At 41.7% G+C, this 19,465-nt stretch overlaps 1 protein-coding gene across 1 annotated transcript in view; it reads left to right on the top strand.

Moving 5' to 3' along the window:
* KHDRBS3 (KH RNA binding domain containing, signal transduction associated 3) overlaps positions 1–19,465 on the top strand; it is a 193,332-nt gene that overhangs the window by 122,052 nt on the left and 51,815 nt on the right. The window contains exon 6 of the mRNA XM_073330059.1: positions 5,287–5,479. Within this exon, the coding sequence (XP_073186160.1) occupies positions 5,287–5,479 (193 nt within the window). The remainder of the gene's footprint in view (positions 1–5,286; positions 5,480–19,465) is intronic.

Raw genomic sequence — 19,465 nt, 5'->3', positions numbered from 1 at the left:
GGAGAGATTCCCATTGTCCTCACGTGATGCGAAAGTGGCTTCAGCATCGCTTGATGACTACCGCCAATTCCAGGATCTTCTGCACAGGATGGCAGGAGAGATGCAGATTCCCTTGGCAAGGGCCATAAAAGGCAATAAGAAGAGGTTCTTTAAATACATTAGGAGGAAGAGAAAGACAAAGGAAAGTGTAGGTCCTCTACTTAGCTGGGAAGGAGAGCTAATAACTGTTGACATCAAGAAAGCTGAGGTTTGTAATGCCTATTTTGCTTCTGTCTTCACTAAAAAAAGTTGATGATGAGATACTCAACACAATTAATTAATATTGTCAACCAGGGGAAAGGAATGCAAGCAAAAATAGGGAGAGAATATTGATGAATTAATAATATTTAGATAAGTTAGATGTATTCAAGTCAACAGGGCCTGATGAAACTCATCCAAGGGTATTTGTTTCAGCTACTTTCTTAATCTTGTTATCAATTATCTTTGAGAACTCCTGGAGGACAGAAGACTGGAGAAGGGTAAACATAGAACCTCAGAGATACGAACACCAGAGTTATGGACTGACCAGTCAACCGGATACCATGTGAAACCAGAAGTAATCAAACAGGCAGCAGCAGAGATTTAAAAAAAAAAAAAAAAGCAAGTGCTGTACTATGCCAGTATTGCATCTTAAAGGTAGGCACATCTGGGCTTCCTGTTCCCACCCCCACCCACAGGATAGCCACTTACAGCAAGAAGCTGGGGCTGCCAGCCCAAGGCAGCTGGAGCTTTCACCCCCTCCAGGAGGGGAAAAACGCAAATTCACACGCACACCCTGCCCGGAGGGGGATAAGCTTGCAAACTTATGCTGGGGCTGAGTAGGGTGCTCAGCTGCTGTATCTGGAGCCGGAACTGCACTTTTTTTTTCAGAATTACAACATTTCAGAGTTACAGACAACCTCCAATCCCGAGTTGTCCGTAACTCTGAGATTCTATTGTATCTTTAAAAAGAGGAACAAGGAAGATCTGGGGAATTATAGGCCAGTCAGCCTAACTTCAATATCTGGAAAGATACTGGAGAAAATTATTAAACAATCTGTTTGTAAGCACCTGAAGGGTAATAAAAGGTTATAAGGAATCATCATGGATTTGTCAAGAACAAATCATGCCACATCACCTTAATTTCCTTTGGTAGGATTACTGACCTAGTGGATAGGGTGGATGCAATAGATGTGATATACCTTGATTTTAGTAAGGCTTTTGCACAGCACTGCATGACATTCTAATAAGCAAACTAGGGAAATGTGGTCTCGATGAAATTATTGTAAGGTGGGTGCAGAAGTGGTTGAAAGACAGTACTCAAAGAGGAATTATCAATTGTTCGCTGTCAAATTGGGAGGACATATCTAGTGGGGTCCCACAGGGGTCGGTCCTGGGTCCATACTATTTAATATTTTCATTAATTACTTGGATCGTGGAGTAGAGAGAATGCTTATAAAATTTGCAGATGACACCAAGCTGAGAGGGGTTGCAAGCACTTTGGAGGACTGGTTTGAAATTCAAAATGACCTTGACAAATTGGAGAGTCGGTCTGAATCCAACAAGATGAAATTCAATAAATACAAGCCCAGAGTGCTTCACTTAGGAAGGAAGAATCAAATGCACACCTACAAAATGGGGAATAACTGGCTAGGTAGTACTGCTGACAAAGGTCTGGGGTTTATAGTGACCACAAACTGAATGAATCATCAATGTGATGCAGCTGTCAAAAAGGGCTAGTATGATTCTGGGGGGTGTATTAACAGGAGTGTTGTATGTAAGCAGCAGGATGTAATTGTCCCACTCTGCTCAGCACTGGTGAGGCCTCAGCTGGAGTACTGTGTCCTTTTTTGGGCACCACAATTTAGAAAGGATGTGGACACATTGGCTAAGAGTCTAGAGGAGAGCAACAAAAATGATAAAAGGTTTAGAAAAGGTTTACTGACTTGTAAGGAAAGGTTGAAAAAACTGAGCATGTTTAGTCTTAAGGAGACCGAGGAGCAACCTGTTAAGTCTTCCAATATGTTTTACGGTCTGTTATAAAGACGATAGTGATCAATTGTTTCCATGTCCACTGAAGGTAGGACAAGAAGTAATGGGCTTGATCTGCAGCAAGGGAGATTTAGGTTAGGGATTGGGAAACACTTTCTAACTATAAGAGTAGTTAAGCTCTGGAATAGGCTTCCAAGGAAAGTTGTGGCATCCCTATCATTTTAAGCTTTTAAAAACAAGTTAAACGAACACCTGAAAGGGATGGTCTAGGCTCACTTGTTCCTGCCACAGTGCAGGGGGCTGAACTTGATGACTTCTCTAGGTCACATTTCTATGATTCTATGAAGGAGAGATTGGACTCTCGTGGTTCTGCTTCTATCTCTCTAGAGTCACAGAACCCAAGGAAGGACAAAATTTCAAGAACATGGTCAGCTGCATGGAATGTGGCTGACAGTATTCCATCCTTATCTTCCTTGACCTGAGTCTTTTCTGGCTAGGAAAAGGTCATTAGAAACTTTGCTGAGAGCTGTTTCGGTTGAATGCAAGGGGTAAAAGCCAGATTGAAGAGGGTCTAGGATTGAACTGGAGGAGAGGAACTCCAGATAGTGATTGTAGACAGCATATTCAATGAACTTAGACATGAAAGGGAGCTAGAGTGGTATACTGGAGAGGCAAGTAGGTTCAAGGATGGGGTTTTTAAACTTTGAGAGATTAAAGCGTGCTTGTATTGTGAAGGGAAAGAACAAGAGCAAAGTGAGAGGTTAAGGAGAAAAGTGATGGGAGGGATGAGCGTGCATGTGAGGCAGATGGGATAAGATCATTGGTGTAAGTGGAGAGGTTTAGAGAAGAGCAGGGGAGAAATTTCTGTGTCTGTGACCAGGGAGAGTCGGTCTGGAGGGGAAAGGAAGGCAAGCCCAAGGGAGGGAATTCATGATCTCATGCCAGTTCTGTAACAGCTGTAGAATTTGGTCAATTAATAAACTTTAGATAGTTTACTTTCTCGTGAAAGAATCCTTTTATTTTGTTTTTTCCCCTCCCCATCCTCCACCTCCACTTCCCTGCATGTATCTGCCTGGTCTCTTGCACCCCTGACTACTTCTCTCTGCTGAAGTACATCTTTAAGGAAATTTCTGGGTCTGGCACTGCAGCTGGCTCTTGGTCTATATCTGCTGATATCTCCTGGCACTGACCCTTCCGGTGACATGAAGCTCTTCTCCCTTTCTTTGCATCCCTTAGTGGAAAGTGCTAGGTTTACTGTTTCTCCTTTAAAGCTGCTTCTGCAAACCCTGTAGAAGCAGCTATAAAGTAAGAGCTTCAGCTAGCAGCTTGTGACCAGTAAGTACTCAGCAGACCACATCAGTTAATCATACTGTTCATTGTACTGTTCAAAATATTTTGCCCTTTGCTATTTGGATTAATTATTATGAGTAATTGCATATGTATCTACTCTGATTATGATCAAACTTTGCACTTCTAAGTTTCTCAGCCAGTGCCACAATTTTTCATACATTAATATATTCAGCTGTGATGTAAGACAATATTAAAACAGTTGTACAGATAAGAAAAGTAAGGTGCAGAGTGGTTCTGTGGTTTAATCCGGGTTACACAGGAAGTGTGTATAGATCCCAGATCATCAATATGTTATCCACAAGACAAGTCTGACCCTCATTATTTTATATCATACCAGATGAGTCGAAACATTTCTGCCCAAGTCAGACTTGTCTAGAATCTATTCTCTCTAATAGTCAGATTGTAATTGCAAGGGTCACTCTTGCTCCTCTACTTCTTTTGGGATGAATTACTTTTCTACTTTTGGTAGAGAATGCAGTGTATTGTTCTGTTGATGTTACTCTAGATGTATTATAAGATGTTGGCAGTAGATAAGTGAATCAGAATACCAAGTGCACATTTTAAATCTTTTATGTGGAAGAAATAAGCTGTTTGTCTAGGTCTTTCTGCTAGCATTTCAAAGGTCATCCATCATCAATTTTAATACACAAGCTAAGCAAAGAAGGTAGTAGTTTGGTAGCTAACCACTATCTTTTTTTTTTTTTTTTACATTTAAGAGACATAAAGATTTTTATATAGGTTTTTCCTCACCTCCCCCCACTCCCCGCATCATATCCTCAGATATAAATTCTGTAGAACAAGAAAAGGGGGTTGACTAAAACTTGTGTGTAGGGTAAGTACTTCTGAAGAATTGACTTACTATCTATATTTCACACCTATCGATTGTTTTATCCATCACAATCATAACATCTTTACCTTCAACATCTCTGCTTTTCTGTTGGATTTTATCCTACAATGGAGAAGGTTTTATTTGCCACAGAAGTGCAGCTTCTGTGTCAGCGGCTACACTTCTGTGACAAAGCTCTGGGTAACTTCTCCCCACCTTCATTCACTACACTTGAACAATTAAAAACATGCCAGACACTAAATCATAAAAGCAAGGAAATGAAAAGGTAAGCCACCAAGCAGTACATAACTGTACTCCTTCACACACCAGCACACAGCTTACCGCTATCATAAACCACACACGTGGGCAAGTGTATTCTCTAATGTAACCACTCCTCGAACCCCAAAGGCTTTTTAGGTTAAAGCCAGCACCTTGAACTCCACCTGGAATTTTATATATGAATCTTATAAAGCTCTTGAAGTAGGGCATTTATACGTTCTCTGCTTGAAACACTGATAAGTGGCTGTATTTTGCAAATTCAATGTGTTTCTGTAGCTTTCACCACAGCACAAGTGTACAGCTATGCTATATATTTTAATGTAGTTTCCATAGGGCCAGAAAGGGAAGAAAATCAACTGCTGTTCCCACCCAGTCTCTCCTTTCACCATGTTCCATGAACCACGCAGAGACATCTTTACAGGGTCTGAAGGGAGATGGGTTTGATTTCTCTGTGCATGGATCTAAGGGACATGATATAACCAATAATAATCCTTTATTTCTGCCTGACTGATTACTATAATTTCACTAGGAGGCTTCTACATACACTATGAGCAGAAACTTTCACAAGACATTAGTGAAAAATCACCTAAGTGCAACTTGTGCCTTTGGTATTACTGTCATACTAAGAATAACTGAATCAAAATGTGAAATACAAATGCCAAACTCTAATTCGCCTCTTTTGTAAAGAACCTTTAAACATTCTTAGCTAGCTGTAGCAGTGATAACTGGAGCAAAATTGAGAAGTTACTGGGAGAAACCTTGCAGAGGGAAAACCAGGAGTATGAATATTGTATTTAATAGAATTATCATCTTGTTCATAGGGGCCGTGGAGGAGTGCCACCCCCACCAGCAGGTGTACCAAGAGGGGCACCAGCTCCCAGGGGAGTACCTCCCAGTAGAGGTCCTGTCAGTCGTGGTCGTGGACTTCTAGCCCCCCGAGCAAGAGGAGTACCTCCACCTGCAGGCTACCGGCCTCTGCCACCACCTCCAGCACAGGAGACATATGGAGAATATGTAAGTGAAACCTTTCATGGAGCTGTTGGCCACCACCAAGCATAATCTTCATTTACTCTTGTAACAGAAGATTGTGACTATCATTTTAGAATTCAGTAGAAAGTCTTTATTCTGCACTTTGCTGAACCCCACACCTGAAATCTGCACCAGATTTGGTGGTCTCAGCATTTTTACAAAGATTTAACAGTGTACTGGATACCACATTCTTAAATTTTAGTGTCTTTACAAAATACTCTATTACACTTCGCTATCGTACCTTAAGATATAAATAAATCTAACCTGCAGTTGACAAATGAATAAAGTAGTTCCTTTAATGAATTACCCTGCTTTTTTCTTGTTCTTACTAACTTATAACACTCAAAACTATGTAATGGGTCAGTTGTCTAGTTGTAAATATGAATTAATGAAGTTCTACTTGAATAAGCTTTAAGAAGAATGTTAAATTATAGGTTCCAATGAAAGTGGTTTAAAAACCATGCAGTCAGCCATATACTACTTTTTCCTTATTTATAGGAATCACATTGTGTTATGTCAATGCAGTTGAAAAACTTCCATATGTTGAAAATATAATATAAAAACCTTATATGAGAATCATAGAATCATAGAACATCAGGGTTGGAAGGGACCTCAGGAGGTCATCTAGTCCAACCCCCTGCTCGAAGCAGGACCAATCCCCAATTAAATCATCCCAGCCAGGACTTTGTCAAGCCTGACCTTAAAAACTTCTAAGGAAGGAGATTCTACCACCTCCCTAGGTAACGCATTCCAGTGTTTCACCACCCTCCTAGTGAAAAAGTTTTTCCTAATATCCAACCTAAACCTCCCCCACTGCAACTTGAGACCATTACTCCTTGTCCTGTCCTCTTCTACCACTGAGAATAGTCTAGAACCATCCTCTTTGGAACCACCTCTCAGGTAGTGGAAAGCAGCTATCAAATCCCCCCTCATTCTTCTCTTCTGCAGACTAAACAATCCCAGTTCCCTCAGCCTCTCCTCATAAGTCATGTGTTCCAGTCCCCTAATCATTTTTGTTGCCCTTCGCTGGACTCTCTCCAATTTTTCCACATCCTTCTTGTAGGGTGGGGCCCAAAACTGGACACAGTACTCCAGATGAGGCCTCACCAATGTCGAATAGAGGGGAATGATCACGTCCCTCAATCTGCTGGCAATACCCCTACTTATACGTCCCAAAATGCCATTGGCCTTCTTGGCAACAAGGGCACACTGTTGACTCATATCCAGCTTCTCGTCCACTGTCACCCCTAGGTCCTTTTCCGAAGAACTGCTGCCTAGCCATTCTGTCCCTAGTCTGTAGCGGTGCATTGGATTCTTCCGTCCTACGTGCAGGGTCCTGCACTTATCCTTGTTGAACCTCATCAGATTTCTTTTGGTCCAATCCTCCAATTTGTCTAGGTCCCTCTGTATCCTCTCCCAACCTGCCACCGTACCTACCACTCGTCCTAGTTCAGTATCATCTGCGAATTTGCTGAGAGTGCAATCCAGACCATCCTCCAGATGATTTATGAAGATATTCAACAAAACCGGCCCCAGGACCGACCCTTGGGGCACTCCACTTGATACTGGCTGCCATCTAGACATGGAGCCATTGATCACTACGCGTTGAGCCCGACAATCTAGCCAACTTTTTACCCACCTTATAGTGCATTCATCCAGCCCATACTACTTTAACTTGCTGACAAGAATACTGTGGGAGATGGTGTCAAAAGCTTTGCTAAAGTCAAGAAACGATACATCCACTGCTTTCCCTTCTTCCACAGAACCAGTAATCTCATCATAGAAGGCGATTTGATTAGTCAGGCATTACCTTCCCTTGGTGAATCCATGCTGACTGTTCCTGATCACTTTCCTCTCATGTAAGTGCTTCAGGATTGATTCCTTGAGGACCTGCTCCATGATTTTTTCTAGGGACTGAGGTGAGGCTGACTGGCCTGTAGTTCCCAGGATCCTCCTCCTTCCCTTTTTTAACGATGGGCACTACATTACCCTTTTTCTAGTTGTCCGGGTCTTCCCCTGATCGCCATGAGTTTTCAAAGATAATGGCCAATGGCTCTGCAATCACAGCCGCCAGCTCCTTTAGCACTCTCGGATGCAACGCATCCGGCCCCATGGACTTGTGCACATCCAGCTTTTCTAAATAGTCCCTAACCACTTCTTTCTCCACAGAAGGCTGGCCACCTACTCCCCATGCTGTGTTGCCCAGCGCAGCAGTCTGGGAGCTGACCTTGTTCATGAAGACAGAGGTAAAAAACGCACTGAGTACATTAGCTTTTTCCACATCCTCTGTCACTAGGTTGCCTCCCTCATTCAGTAAGGGGCCCACACTTTCCTTGGCTTTCTTCTTGTTGCCAACATACCTGAAGAAACCCTTCTTGTTACTCTTAACATCTCTTGCTAGCTGCAGCTCCAGGTGCGATTTGGCCCTCCTGATTTCATTCCTACATGCCCGAGCAACATTTTTATACTCTTCCCTGGTCATTTGTCCAATCTTCCACATCTTGTAAGCTTCTTTTTTTATGTTTAAGATCCGCAAGGATTTCATTGTTAAGCCAAGCTGGTCGCCTGCCATGTTTACTATTCTTTCGACACATCGAGATGGTTTGTCCCTGTAACCTCAATAGGGATTCTTTGAAATACAGCCAGCTCTCCTGGACTCCTTTCCCCCTCATGTTATTCCCCCAGGGGATCCTACCCATCAGTTCCCTGAGGGAGTCGAAGTCTGCTTTCCTGAAGTCCAGGGTCCGTATCCTGCTGCTTACCTTTCTTCCCTGTGTCAGGATCCTGAACTCGACCAACTCATGGTCACTGCCTCCCAGATTCCCATCCACTTTTGCTTCCCCTACTAATTCTTCCCGTTTTGTGAGCAGCAGGTCAAGAAAAGCTCTCCCCCTAGTTGGCTCCTCCAGCACTTGCACCAGGAGATTGTCCCGTACGTTTTCCAAAAACTTCCTGGATTGTCTGTGCACCGCTGTAGTGCTCTCCCAGCAGATATCGGGATGATTAAAGTCACCCATGAGAACCAGGGCATGCGATCTAGTAGCTTCTGCGAGTTGCCAGAAGAAATCCTCATCTACCTGGTCCAGTGAGCAGACTCCCACCACTACATCACTCTTGTTGCTCACACTTCTAAACTTAATCCAGACACACTCAGGTTTTTCTGCAGTTTCATACCGGAGCTCTGAGCAGTCATACTGCTCCCTTACATACAGTGCTACTCCCCCACCTTTTCTGCCCTGCCTGTCCTTCCTGAACAGTTTATAACCATCCATGACAGTACTCCAGTCATGTGACTTATCCCACCAAGTCTCTATTATTCCAATCACGTCATAATTCCTTGCCTTCACCAGGACCTCCAGTTCTCCCTGCTTGTTTCCAAGGCTTTGTGCATTTGTATATAGGCACTTGAGAGAACCTGCTGATCGCCCCTCATTCTCAGTATGAGGTAGAAGCCCTCCCCTCACAGACGTTCCTGCCTGTGCTTCCTCCCGGTATCCTGCTTGCCCACTTACCTCAGGTCTTTGTTCTCCTTTCCCCGGTGAACCTAGTTTAAAGCCCTCCTCACTAGGTTAGCCAGCCTGCTCGCAAAGATGCTCTTCCCTCTCTTCGTTAGGTGGAGCCCATCTCTGCCCAGCACTCCTCCTTCATGGAACACCATCCCATGGTCAAAGAATCCAAAGCCTTCTCTCCGACACCACCTGCGTAGCCATTCGTTGACTTCCACGATTCGATGGTCCCTACCCCGGCCTTTTCCTTCCACAGGGAGGATGGACAAGAACACCTTTGTGCCTCAGACTCCTTTATCCTTCTTCCCAGAGCCACGTAGTCAGCAGTGATCCGCTCAAGGTCATTCTTGGCAGTATCATTGGTGCCCACGTGGAGAAGCAGGAAGGGATAGCGATCCGAGGGCTTGATGAGTCTCGGCAGTCTCTCCGTCACATCGCGAATCTTAGCCCCTGGCAAGCAGCAGACTTCTCTGTTTTCCTGGTCAGGGCGGCGGATAGATGACTCAGTCCCCCTGAGGAGAGAGTCCCCGACCACCACCACCCGCTTCCTTCTCTTGGGAGTGGTGGTCATGGAACCCCCAACCTCAGGACGTCGCATCTCATGCCTTCCAACCAGCGGAGTCTCCTTCTGCTTTCTCCCCCGAGACGTATCATCTGGTCCACTCTCTGCAATGGTACCTGTGGAGAGAACATGAAAACGGTTACTTACCTGTGTCTGCATTGCTGGTACCCGGACATTCCCCCTTCTTCTGGAGGTCACATGTTGCCAAGCTTCTTCACTGGCTTCTTGGCTCCGCTGTGCAACCTGCTCTAAATCTTTAGAGTTTTGTGCCCATAGAAACATATCCTGACTTTTGTCCAGGAAATCCTCAGATTCTCGTATGCAACGCAGGGTCGATATCTGTTGCTCCAGACCTTCAATCTTCTCTTCCAATATGGATACTAGCTTGCACTTTGTACAGACAAAGTTGCTTCTGTCCTGTGGAAGAAAGACAAACATGGCACATCCAGTGCAGGTCACAATAGCACCCCCCTTCATATCCCCTTCCTACTATGAGCTTTCTCAGAGAAGCTGGCAAGATGTAAGCCTCACTGGGCTCACCCCAGGCAAACTCCCAGGCAAACTCCTGCTGTGTGCTGCGCTGCTGTTCCCCGCTGCTCAGTTGGTCCGCCGCCGCTCAGCTGGTTCAGGGAGCTCTGGCTATTTTTAAACAGCCAGGCTTCCCTGAAACAAACAAACAGACTCCCCCAGTACCCGCCCCCTGCAGGCTACCACCCAATCAGGCACTCGCTCAGGCTTTCAAACTGCCCTCCCAGCAAACACACACTCAGATACTCACTCAGCAAACACACACTCGGATACTCACCAATCCCAGACAAACTCCTGCTGTGTGCTGCTCGGCTGTTCCACGCTGCTCAGCTGGGTGCTATCTGAGTTCAGGTCTAAAGGTCTGTTGCTACGAAGGCTGAGGATGTGTGTTTTATATCTCACAAGTGACCTCCTTGTAATGGGAGTCTCATATGGTCTTCCTTTGCTAGAGACAGCGTATCTAATGAATTAGATCTTCAGTCTATATCGCCCTTGCCTCCGTTTTCCTCCGCCCCCCCCACCAAAAACACCCCCTCCTTTATATCACATAATCTTAAATAGGTACCTGTAGTTTCCTGTAATTTTCTTAGGCCTGTGTAAAGAAAGAGAGTTGAATGTAGGCACTGGTTTAGGATCAATTGAGTGATCGACCAAAAGGATTCTTAATAGATTCATATAGTTAGCACATATGACAAAGTATGTCCTGTTGCCACACCTGATGATACCTAACTGAAGATTGATTGCCACAGGGTGAGCAATGAATGTATTTTATGATGTCTTTTAAATGTTCCTCATTAAATCTGTTCTCACAAACTATTCCCAAGGCATACTCTTCATTGCTGATGGCAATATATGTTAGAAAATAAATTGGTGTTTGTTAATTAATATATACCTATTGCCTAAAGCTGTAGCTGCATGTAGTATGGTAATAATTGGTAGGGTTGTCAATATACTGAGGTACACCTAGCTTTTAAAAGAGAATTCTTAGAAAACAATAACAAAGAAAATGAATAAGACGCACAGTAACTTTTAAATGGAAGGTTCTCCAGTACTATATCATTTGTCTTACAATAGAAAACGTTTGAACTAGAATGGAAAACCATATTTAAAACCATATTTTATACAATAGAGCCTGCTGTTTCATTTTTAACATTACAATATATTCCCAGACATAAACTGTGCTACGATGAAGTTACAGTTGATTACGTATCTGTAGCTCCAGGGTAAAAACATTCGAGAACTGTTCCATTATGCCAAAACCACAATTTACAAACCCAGGAACTTCAACATTAAGGATAAACTTAAAAGAAATGAAAATGTATTAAGGAATAGAAATGCACAGTTAAGGCACTCAAACAGCCTTAACTCTGTCATATAGTGACACCACGCAATACAGTTGCAATTATGATCAGTACATTTTAGTGTTTGTAGTCCTATATTAGGTTAAATTGAAGATGCATCACTTTTTTTCCCTCTTGGTGCTAGTGCAGATAGAAGTAAAGGTTGGTGTTCCTTAACTGTGCATTTTGCACCCGACTTTGAATTGCAAATGTTTCTTTTTGAGATAATTACAACATCCCTGTAATGTTTTACCCTTTATTTACTGCTATATACTTAACCTTAACTCCATTGTGTTCAAGTGATTGTCCATGTGGCTTCAGCTTCTGGGTGCATATATGCCCCATGTGTGAGATTAGATTCTTTTGACCAGCGATGTCTCCTGGGATTATGTCTGGGGCCTAGATGCCCCACCATAGGGCATAATAAAACAGAGCAGGTTCAGTCTTCCCTTAATTCCTTCTTATTACCCGTGGCAGTGAGATGTAGCTCCTGCAGTGTCTGCTTACTCTGAACACTGTGCAATTAGTTGTTAGGCTACTTTTTTATTATCATTTTAGTTAGTTAGTGTAGTTAGTTAATAGTTGTCGTAGCTTGATCACTTTGGTAAAAGACGACCCACACACACACACATTCTCTTAAATTAGGATTTTTAAATTAAATTGGGGTTAACCCTGGTACCAAGTATCTAACCAGTATGGCTGAGACTAAATCCTTGGAATTGAAAACTTATCTTTCTTGTAAGGCTGCTATGCCACTCAGTGATGAGCACTCTAAGTGCCTTGTCTTTCTTGGCCAGGGACATATCCCTGATAAATGTACATTTGGCCACTCCTTTTCCAAGAGGACACAAAGCCAGGGGGGCCAGTCTCAAACTTTTCTTTTTGGAGTGTTGGATGAGGGCCTCTTCAGAGTGTCAGGCTAAAATTCCTGCTAACCCCCCTCAGGTTTCTTTAAACAAGTGCTGTAGTGGGCCCCAGGTCTCCTCTGAGCTTCTAAGCTTATTTTTCAGAGAATGAAATCCCCTATTACTGAGTTCAGAATGGTCAAGAACTCCTCCACCTACCTGTTGTCAGAAAGGAGTAGGAGGGAGCATCACTCCCAGGGTGAACACAGACAAACATCACCTTAAAATGAGACATAAAACCCATCAAGTTTCTAGATCAACTCGTGCCCTTCAGGGAAAGGATGGTTCATAACCCATATCAGTTCCCTCTGACACCTCAGCACCAGCAACTCTCAGAGTACTTGCAGCACTGGCTGCTGCCATGGTTTGCACTTTTTCCATTACCAGCTCCTCAGTACTAATGTCTGTGCCATTGTACTCATTACCAATAGCCTCAGTGACTAGGACTCCAACATCACCTCCACAGTGCAGATGTTTTTGTCACTGACTTTCTTGGTACCAAAGACTTTCTTGGTACTGAATGATCTCAAGGTGACCACAGAACCGGAGTCACCTCTACACTTTGTATGTCTTCCACCAAAGGTTTTTCTGCCTTGGTATAGCTTACTAACACAACCATTGCACTGATGAGCTCTCCTATTCAAATAATGACTGGATTTCAGTAAAATATTAGGATGCCTGACACGTTATGTCCACCTGGTTGAGGAAGAGTGTTTATGTTCTTACACATGGGTCCAGCAGCATTACATCTGACCACCTGGATTCTGGCTGGTTAACTGCCACCAAAAGAAGCTGTTCTTCCAAAAGTCCAGAACATCTAGGTTAATAGTGGAAAAACTTCCACTTGACTAATTTATGTAACTAAATTGAGATTTTTCCATTTGGACAGCACAATGTCATCTGTCTTCCATGGAAACCATTGGGTTTTTTTCTGCTGTTCCGGAGTATCTAGTAGCCATAGTCCTGAATGTTTCATGTATTAGCTCCATAAGAGTACATTTACCAGCAATAACTTATCATACTCCAGTTCAGGGTCATAATATATTTTTCCATTTTACCGTTGCTAGATTCCTCAGAGGTTTCATACATGTTTCCCTTAGTTCTGTGACCTCAACACAGTGTTATGTGGCTTAATAAGATCCCCATTTGAGCCTGACCTACCTATTCTTTTTACCACCTGTCTATGAAGACTGCCTTTTTAGTAGCCATAACTTCAGCTCAATTTGTAGAATAGGGGAAATTTAGGTCCTCCTGGCTGGTTCACTTTATATGGTGTTGCCTAATGGCCAGGTGACTCTCAGGCCTTACCCCAAGTTCTTATCTAATATTGTGTCTGATTTTAATTTAAAGCAGCTGATTCACCTTCCAGTTTTATTCCCTAAGCCCATTCAGACCTGGAGGAAATCAAACTGCGCTCCTTGACATGGTCAGGACTCTTTCATACTACCTGAACAGGACAGGTCTCTTCAGTAGCTCCCCCAGACTGAGACATTTGCAGATAAAGTTTCAAAACATGCATTATCCACTTTATTAGATCGTAAATATCTAGACCAGATCCACCTATGCAGGTTAGAGCCCATTCCACCAGGGCTCAGGCAGTCTAACCAGCTTCTTTTGAAATGTTATGGGTAGAGCAGTCCACAGTTTGACCCAGAACTATTCCTTCGTTGAGGCCTCAAGATCTGATGCGTGGTTTGGTAGAGCTATCCTGCAAGTCTTGTTTAAACAAAACTTGTAACACCCACCTTCTGACTATGATGAAGTCACTGGTTGCTAGTCACTAGAAGTGAAATACACTTGGATAATCACTTACAGAAGAAAAAAGGTTTACTTACCTTGCAAAAACTGTGGTTCTTCAAGATGTGTTATCCACATGGTTTCCTTGACCCACCCTCTTTCCCCATATATAGTGTTCTATACCATTTGGAATCTGTATTAGCAAAGGAACTGAGGGACAGTTGGGCTTATTTCACCCTTTATGCCCTTGGGTGGAGGGGCACTAGGGTGCGGGTCTGACCCCAACAGAAACCACTGACTAAAAGAAAAGGAGTACTTGTGGCACCTTGGAGACTAACCAATTTATTTGAGCATAAGCTTTCCTGAGCTACAGCTGTTACTCTGAAACCTGTCATTGACTGACTAAAAGTAACTGATCGCACATACATGGGATCTGTGCACATCAGAAATGGAATCTATGTGGACAGCGCAACTCAAAAAACAGCTACTATGTAATTAACTCTTCTTTCATGTGGCTGTTGTCTGGAAGTTTCCTGAGATTTAAAAAGTTATTAAAATTTCATATATGAAAATTAACAGGAAACCAAGAAATATTACCATATAATATGTTTAATTATTTGAAGACATGCACTCTGCAGTGGTCTGGTCAACCAGGCTGGTCTTCCCCAACTCTACTTCCATGTTCCCCTGCATGCGCATTCACAGGCACATACATACATATTATACTAGTTTCCACCTTCCTCTTGCAGTAGGTGTGGTGGTCTTTTCTATAAAGAGAACTACACTAAGAATTGCCCTCTTCCAGAATGGCTGCTCTCACATCTTGTTCTGAAAGAGATTAACTCTAAAGGCTGTCCTTTAACAAATTTGCACTCTTTCAAAATGGCCTCTGCTTGCCGACGTTCCCAATAGAAGAGAAGCCAAGCAACCGCCAAGAAAGATGGTGGCTCTTTAGCCAGTGCAGCTGGGTTTAACTGCTGTTGGGAACAATGGGAGGCAGTTGCCATTTTGAAAAGGGGACATATTAAGTGAAGGCTGCCTTAACCTCACTCTTACACAAAACAGGAGGGAGGTGGCAGCCATTTTGAAAGAGGGCACTTTTTCAAGGAATTCTTTGTAGGAAAACATTATTTGTCAGCCCTGGCTGAAGGGGAAGTATTTAGTTTTGAAGAAAAAGAGGGAAAAAATCAAATGTGCAAGATTTCAGTGTTTTAAATATAGAGGAAAGTTGATGAATCTGCATTTTTTCATTAAGATTTGAAACAAAAATGTTTTGACACAGGATGCTAAATGTTTTAAAGAACACATTTTTTAAAATTAATTTTAACACATAAAACCACTTGTTAATTTTATATATATAATTAACCAGTGGTTTTAGAATAAACAAGTGGTTTATTTATATTATATTTGTTTATTATTTTATTATTTCATATATATATGAAAATTTGTTCTATATTTGGAGAGTAAGTGCTATTATTCTGTGGCGGATACTCTGTATTCTTCATATGTAGCAAAGTGGTTGAACCCCTGTTTCAAGTGCAAAACTCAATTTAACTCTTAATCGGGGGAACCTCAAGTGAAGTTTCTATACTGGATATCCCTTCAAAATTCCATTAATTCATTTCCTCTAAGAATGTTTGAGAAAATATCCAGTAGATTTAGATGGCTAAATTTATCCTACTCCACTCAAATACAGTAGAACCTCACACATATGAACACCTCAGCAATAGAGGTTGTTCATAACTCTGAACAAATGTGGGCGTTCCTTCAAAAGTTTACAACTGAACGTTGACTTAATAGAGCTTTGAAACTTTACTGTGCAGAAGAAAAATACTGCTTGTAACCATTAACTTAAATGAAACAAGCATAGAAAGTTTTCAAAAAAGATTTGATAAGATAAGGAAACTTTCCCTTTATTTTTTTAGTAGTTTACATTTAACACAGTACTGTAATGTATTTGCTTTTTGTTGTCTGCTCCTGCCTGATTACACACTTTCGGTTCCAAATGAGGTGTGGTTGACTTGTAATTCTGGTGTTCATAACTCTGAGATTCTATTGTATTACAAGTTAGTGCAGAATTTGGGAGAGTTTGTGAAATCAGAGTACTGAGGTTTCCTCAGAAGTTCCAGACATGCAGTAGTTTTGATGAATAAAATTAAACCAGAATAGTAGGTGGGGAAAGTCAGATATGTTCCCCTATCAGGAGTAGTGTAGATTTGGAGCAGCATAAGGGAGAGAAATAGGAGGTCCTCATTTATATCGGAGGTTAGTAACACCCTAGTGTAGGCAGAACTAGATGACCCCAAGCCCTTATGGGGAAGATGTGAACACTCTACTGCTACAGATGATTGTACATGTTATACTGGCTGTGCTGGGAAGGGAGTATGGCTGTGCCCTTGCAGTCCTTACAAGATTTTGTGTAATAGACACACACCATCAACTGGGGTTGGAGATCTGCAAGCTGTGTGGGGGAAGGAGGTCATTTCTTTTAGATGTTCAAGGAGCTTCTATTAACTGGGACAGTGCTTAATTGCCACTATCTCAAGGAGGTTAATGTGTTTATGTAATGGGTCAGTTTTTAAGGGAAGGAGCTTGTGTACATTACCAGAGGATACGAGATCAGTTACCTAAAGCAGTTATGTAGCTTGCAAAGTTTTTTTTTTTTTTTTAAGTGGATTGTGTCCTTTTTCTTCTTGATGTAGAAAGAGGCCTAATAGGTTTGATTGGGTTTTAGGATTTTTCTGTTTGCTTTCTTTCTGAGAAATATCAAGTATGACAATTCTGGTATCTCTTGGTTTTGCAGCAAGACCTCGGGGTATGTTTATACTATGATAAAAAAAACCCATGGTACCAAGTCTCAGGGTCCAGGTCAGCTGACTCAGGCTTGCGAGGTTCAGGATGTAGGGCTATAAAATTTAAATGTTAGATGTTCAGGATTGGGCTGGACCCCATCCTGTAAGATCCTCCCTTCTGAGTCTCAGAGCATGGGCTCCAGCCCAAGCCCAAATGTCTGCACTGCAATTTTTAGACCCGCAGCCCAAGCCCTGCTAGTCCAAGTCAGCTGATCCCAGGCTCTGAGATTTGGTGCTACATTTTTTTTTATCACAGTGTAGATGTACTCTGAGACCTTCTCACCCTGCTGCAATTTTGTAGCACGTTAGCCTGAGCCCTGCAAGCCTGAGTCAGATAATCCAGGCCAGCTGTGGCCATGCCTGTGGGTCTTTTATTGCAGTGTAGATATACCCAGAGAGGTCAAAGGATAGGTTAGTCATGAGTTTTTGAACAACTTATGAGAAGGGGTGAAAAGGATGGATCTTTAAGTAAAAGATTACTCTATCCACAATACTACACCATTCTAGGTATACTTGGCTCTAGGGTGCTGGACTAGATGGTCTCTTGAGATCCCTTACAACCTTACATTTCTATGATTCTATAAACTCCTCTAGATAGTTGTTTTTCTCAAAAAAGGCAATCTGAAAAGAAATAGTGTATGTATGAGCAAATGCCAGGCAAAGATTGTTTTCAGCCCAGCGAGGACCCTGTAGCACACCATGTAGGGCAGCTGGTTGTGGATGAGGATTGGATTTCATTTCTAATCTTAGTTGTTTGTGACGGTCTGCTGTTCCTTCACATACAGTTCAGTCATCGAGAAGTGGTATTCTGTTAAGTGTATTTAATATGCAACTGCTTGACAAGCTCAAAAGTGGATTAGGTTGGGATTCACTACCAGGTGATAAACCTCAGTGCAACCTCTCTACTGGCTCAGTCAGAGAGAGATCATTTCAAAGTTGTGGACATGACTATTGCATTTTTAAGTGCTGGCTTAATGGTTGTACATAGTTTCAACCACAGCCCTAACTAATAAATTAATTTATTGACAGATATGGCCTCCAAGTGACAGACAATCTGTTTAAGACTTGCATCTTTAGGAGATACAGGGTTACAGGAAAGCAATCTGTGCACTTTCCTATAACTACAATCAAAACATGTTGTGTTCATGATTTCTTAACTGGAGGATGGCAAAAGACTTTAGCTGGAACACTGCTTCAATTAGTAAGTTAGAGTAACCTCTTTCCTAGGCCGCTTAATAAAGATGTTTATGCTGTTTACTGAGGAAGAGATTATTCTCTTGAGCACTGGGCCAAATTAAGCTGACAAAAAATCAAGACATTGTGTGTGCGTGTGTGTTTGTGTGTGCACGCAATTTAATCAACTGACTTTATTGCATTATAATAAGAAACAGTAATTATTTCTAATAAGTACCTAATGGAATGGACATGATTTCGTATTTTTCTAGACTTCTCTCAGTAAGCAGAAGACAGATATTTAGTAGTAACATACCTATAACTCATTGTTTTTATATCATTTCATTCTCTGAAACAATGACTGCGGTTACAGAAGTAAACTTACATGTTTACCCTAATTTACTTTTCTTATAAATAATCAAGGTTTTATTACCTTTTTTGCCATTATCCCCTTCCCACAATATTTAAAGATTGTCTAAACCTCTTCACTAATAATTTGGAAGGGACTCTATTGAAGTGTTATTGTTTTGAGAAGAGATTTTTTAAAATTACTGATCTGATTTATAGAATTTTTAAAATGATTTATTCCAAATGAAATATTTGACTTCAAGGATTATATAAAGACTTTATATAATGATTGCATGGCAAGTCACTGCTCATACTTGTTGAAATGGACAGGATATACATTCAAGATAATGTTTTGTGTTTAGACAAGTGATAATTATGGGATTGGGTTTTGAATTTAAACTTAGAACCAGTGGTTCATGAGTATAGGGAGATTCTGCACTATAAACCAGAGAATCCCAGAAGTCCTGCCAACCACAATCAGAGTGTTGTAATTTTATTTGAAATGTAGTCTTTCTTTAAGACCACTGTGCAAACCAATTAGTTCTAAGGATTCCTTCCAGTCTGTGAAAATTAGTGACAGAGCTTTAATTATGTGTCTGGCTATTTTTTGTGTTAGCCTTCAGACAAGGTTTGCACTGATGGCAGATTTTCCGAATGCAGTGCCTAATTGCATAATTTCTGACAGTTAACTAATCTCTAAAATGCTTCAATTAGCTTGGTTGCCATAATAGTAAATTTAATTAAGATGGAGAATATACTAGATAGACATTTAGGGATCCTTTTGAATTTTAAATAAAAGGTAATATTTCTACAAATCCTTTGAACTATTTTACAATTCTGGGCCAAGATATTTTTTTTTTAAGTGCCTGAAGTTAGGTTCCTATTTCCATATTTAGGCACCTAAATAAGTGACCTGATTTTCAGAATTGCTAAGTCTTCAGCAGTTTCTATTACTGTAAATGTAAGCATTACCCATTTTAAAGTAACTTGTATTAAAATGATTATAAGAACATTGTTTTC

The sequence above is a fragment of the Lepidochelys kempii genome, chromosome 2 (assembly GCF_965140265.1).
Source record: "Lepidochelys kempii isolate rLepKem1 chromosome 2, rLepKem1.hap2, whole genome shotgun sequence".
Taxonomy (NCBI): Eukaryota; Metazoa; Chordata; order Testudines; family Cheloniidae; genus Lepidochelys; species Lepidochelys kempii.
The sequence above is the reverse complement of the archived record's forward strand: the minus strand, read 5'-3'. Positions and strand labels throughout refer to the sequence as shown.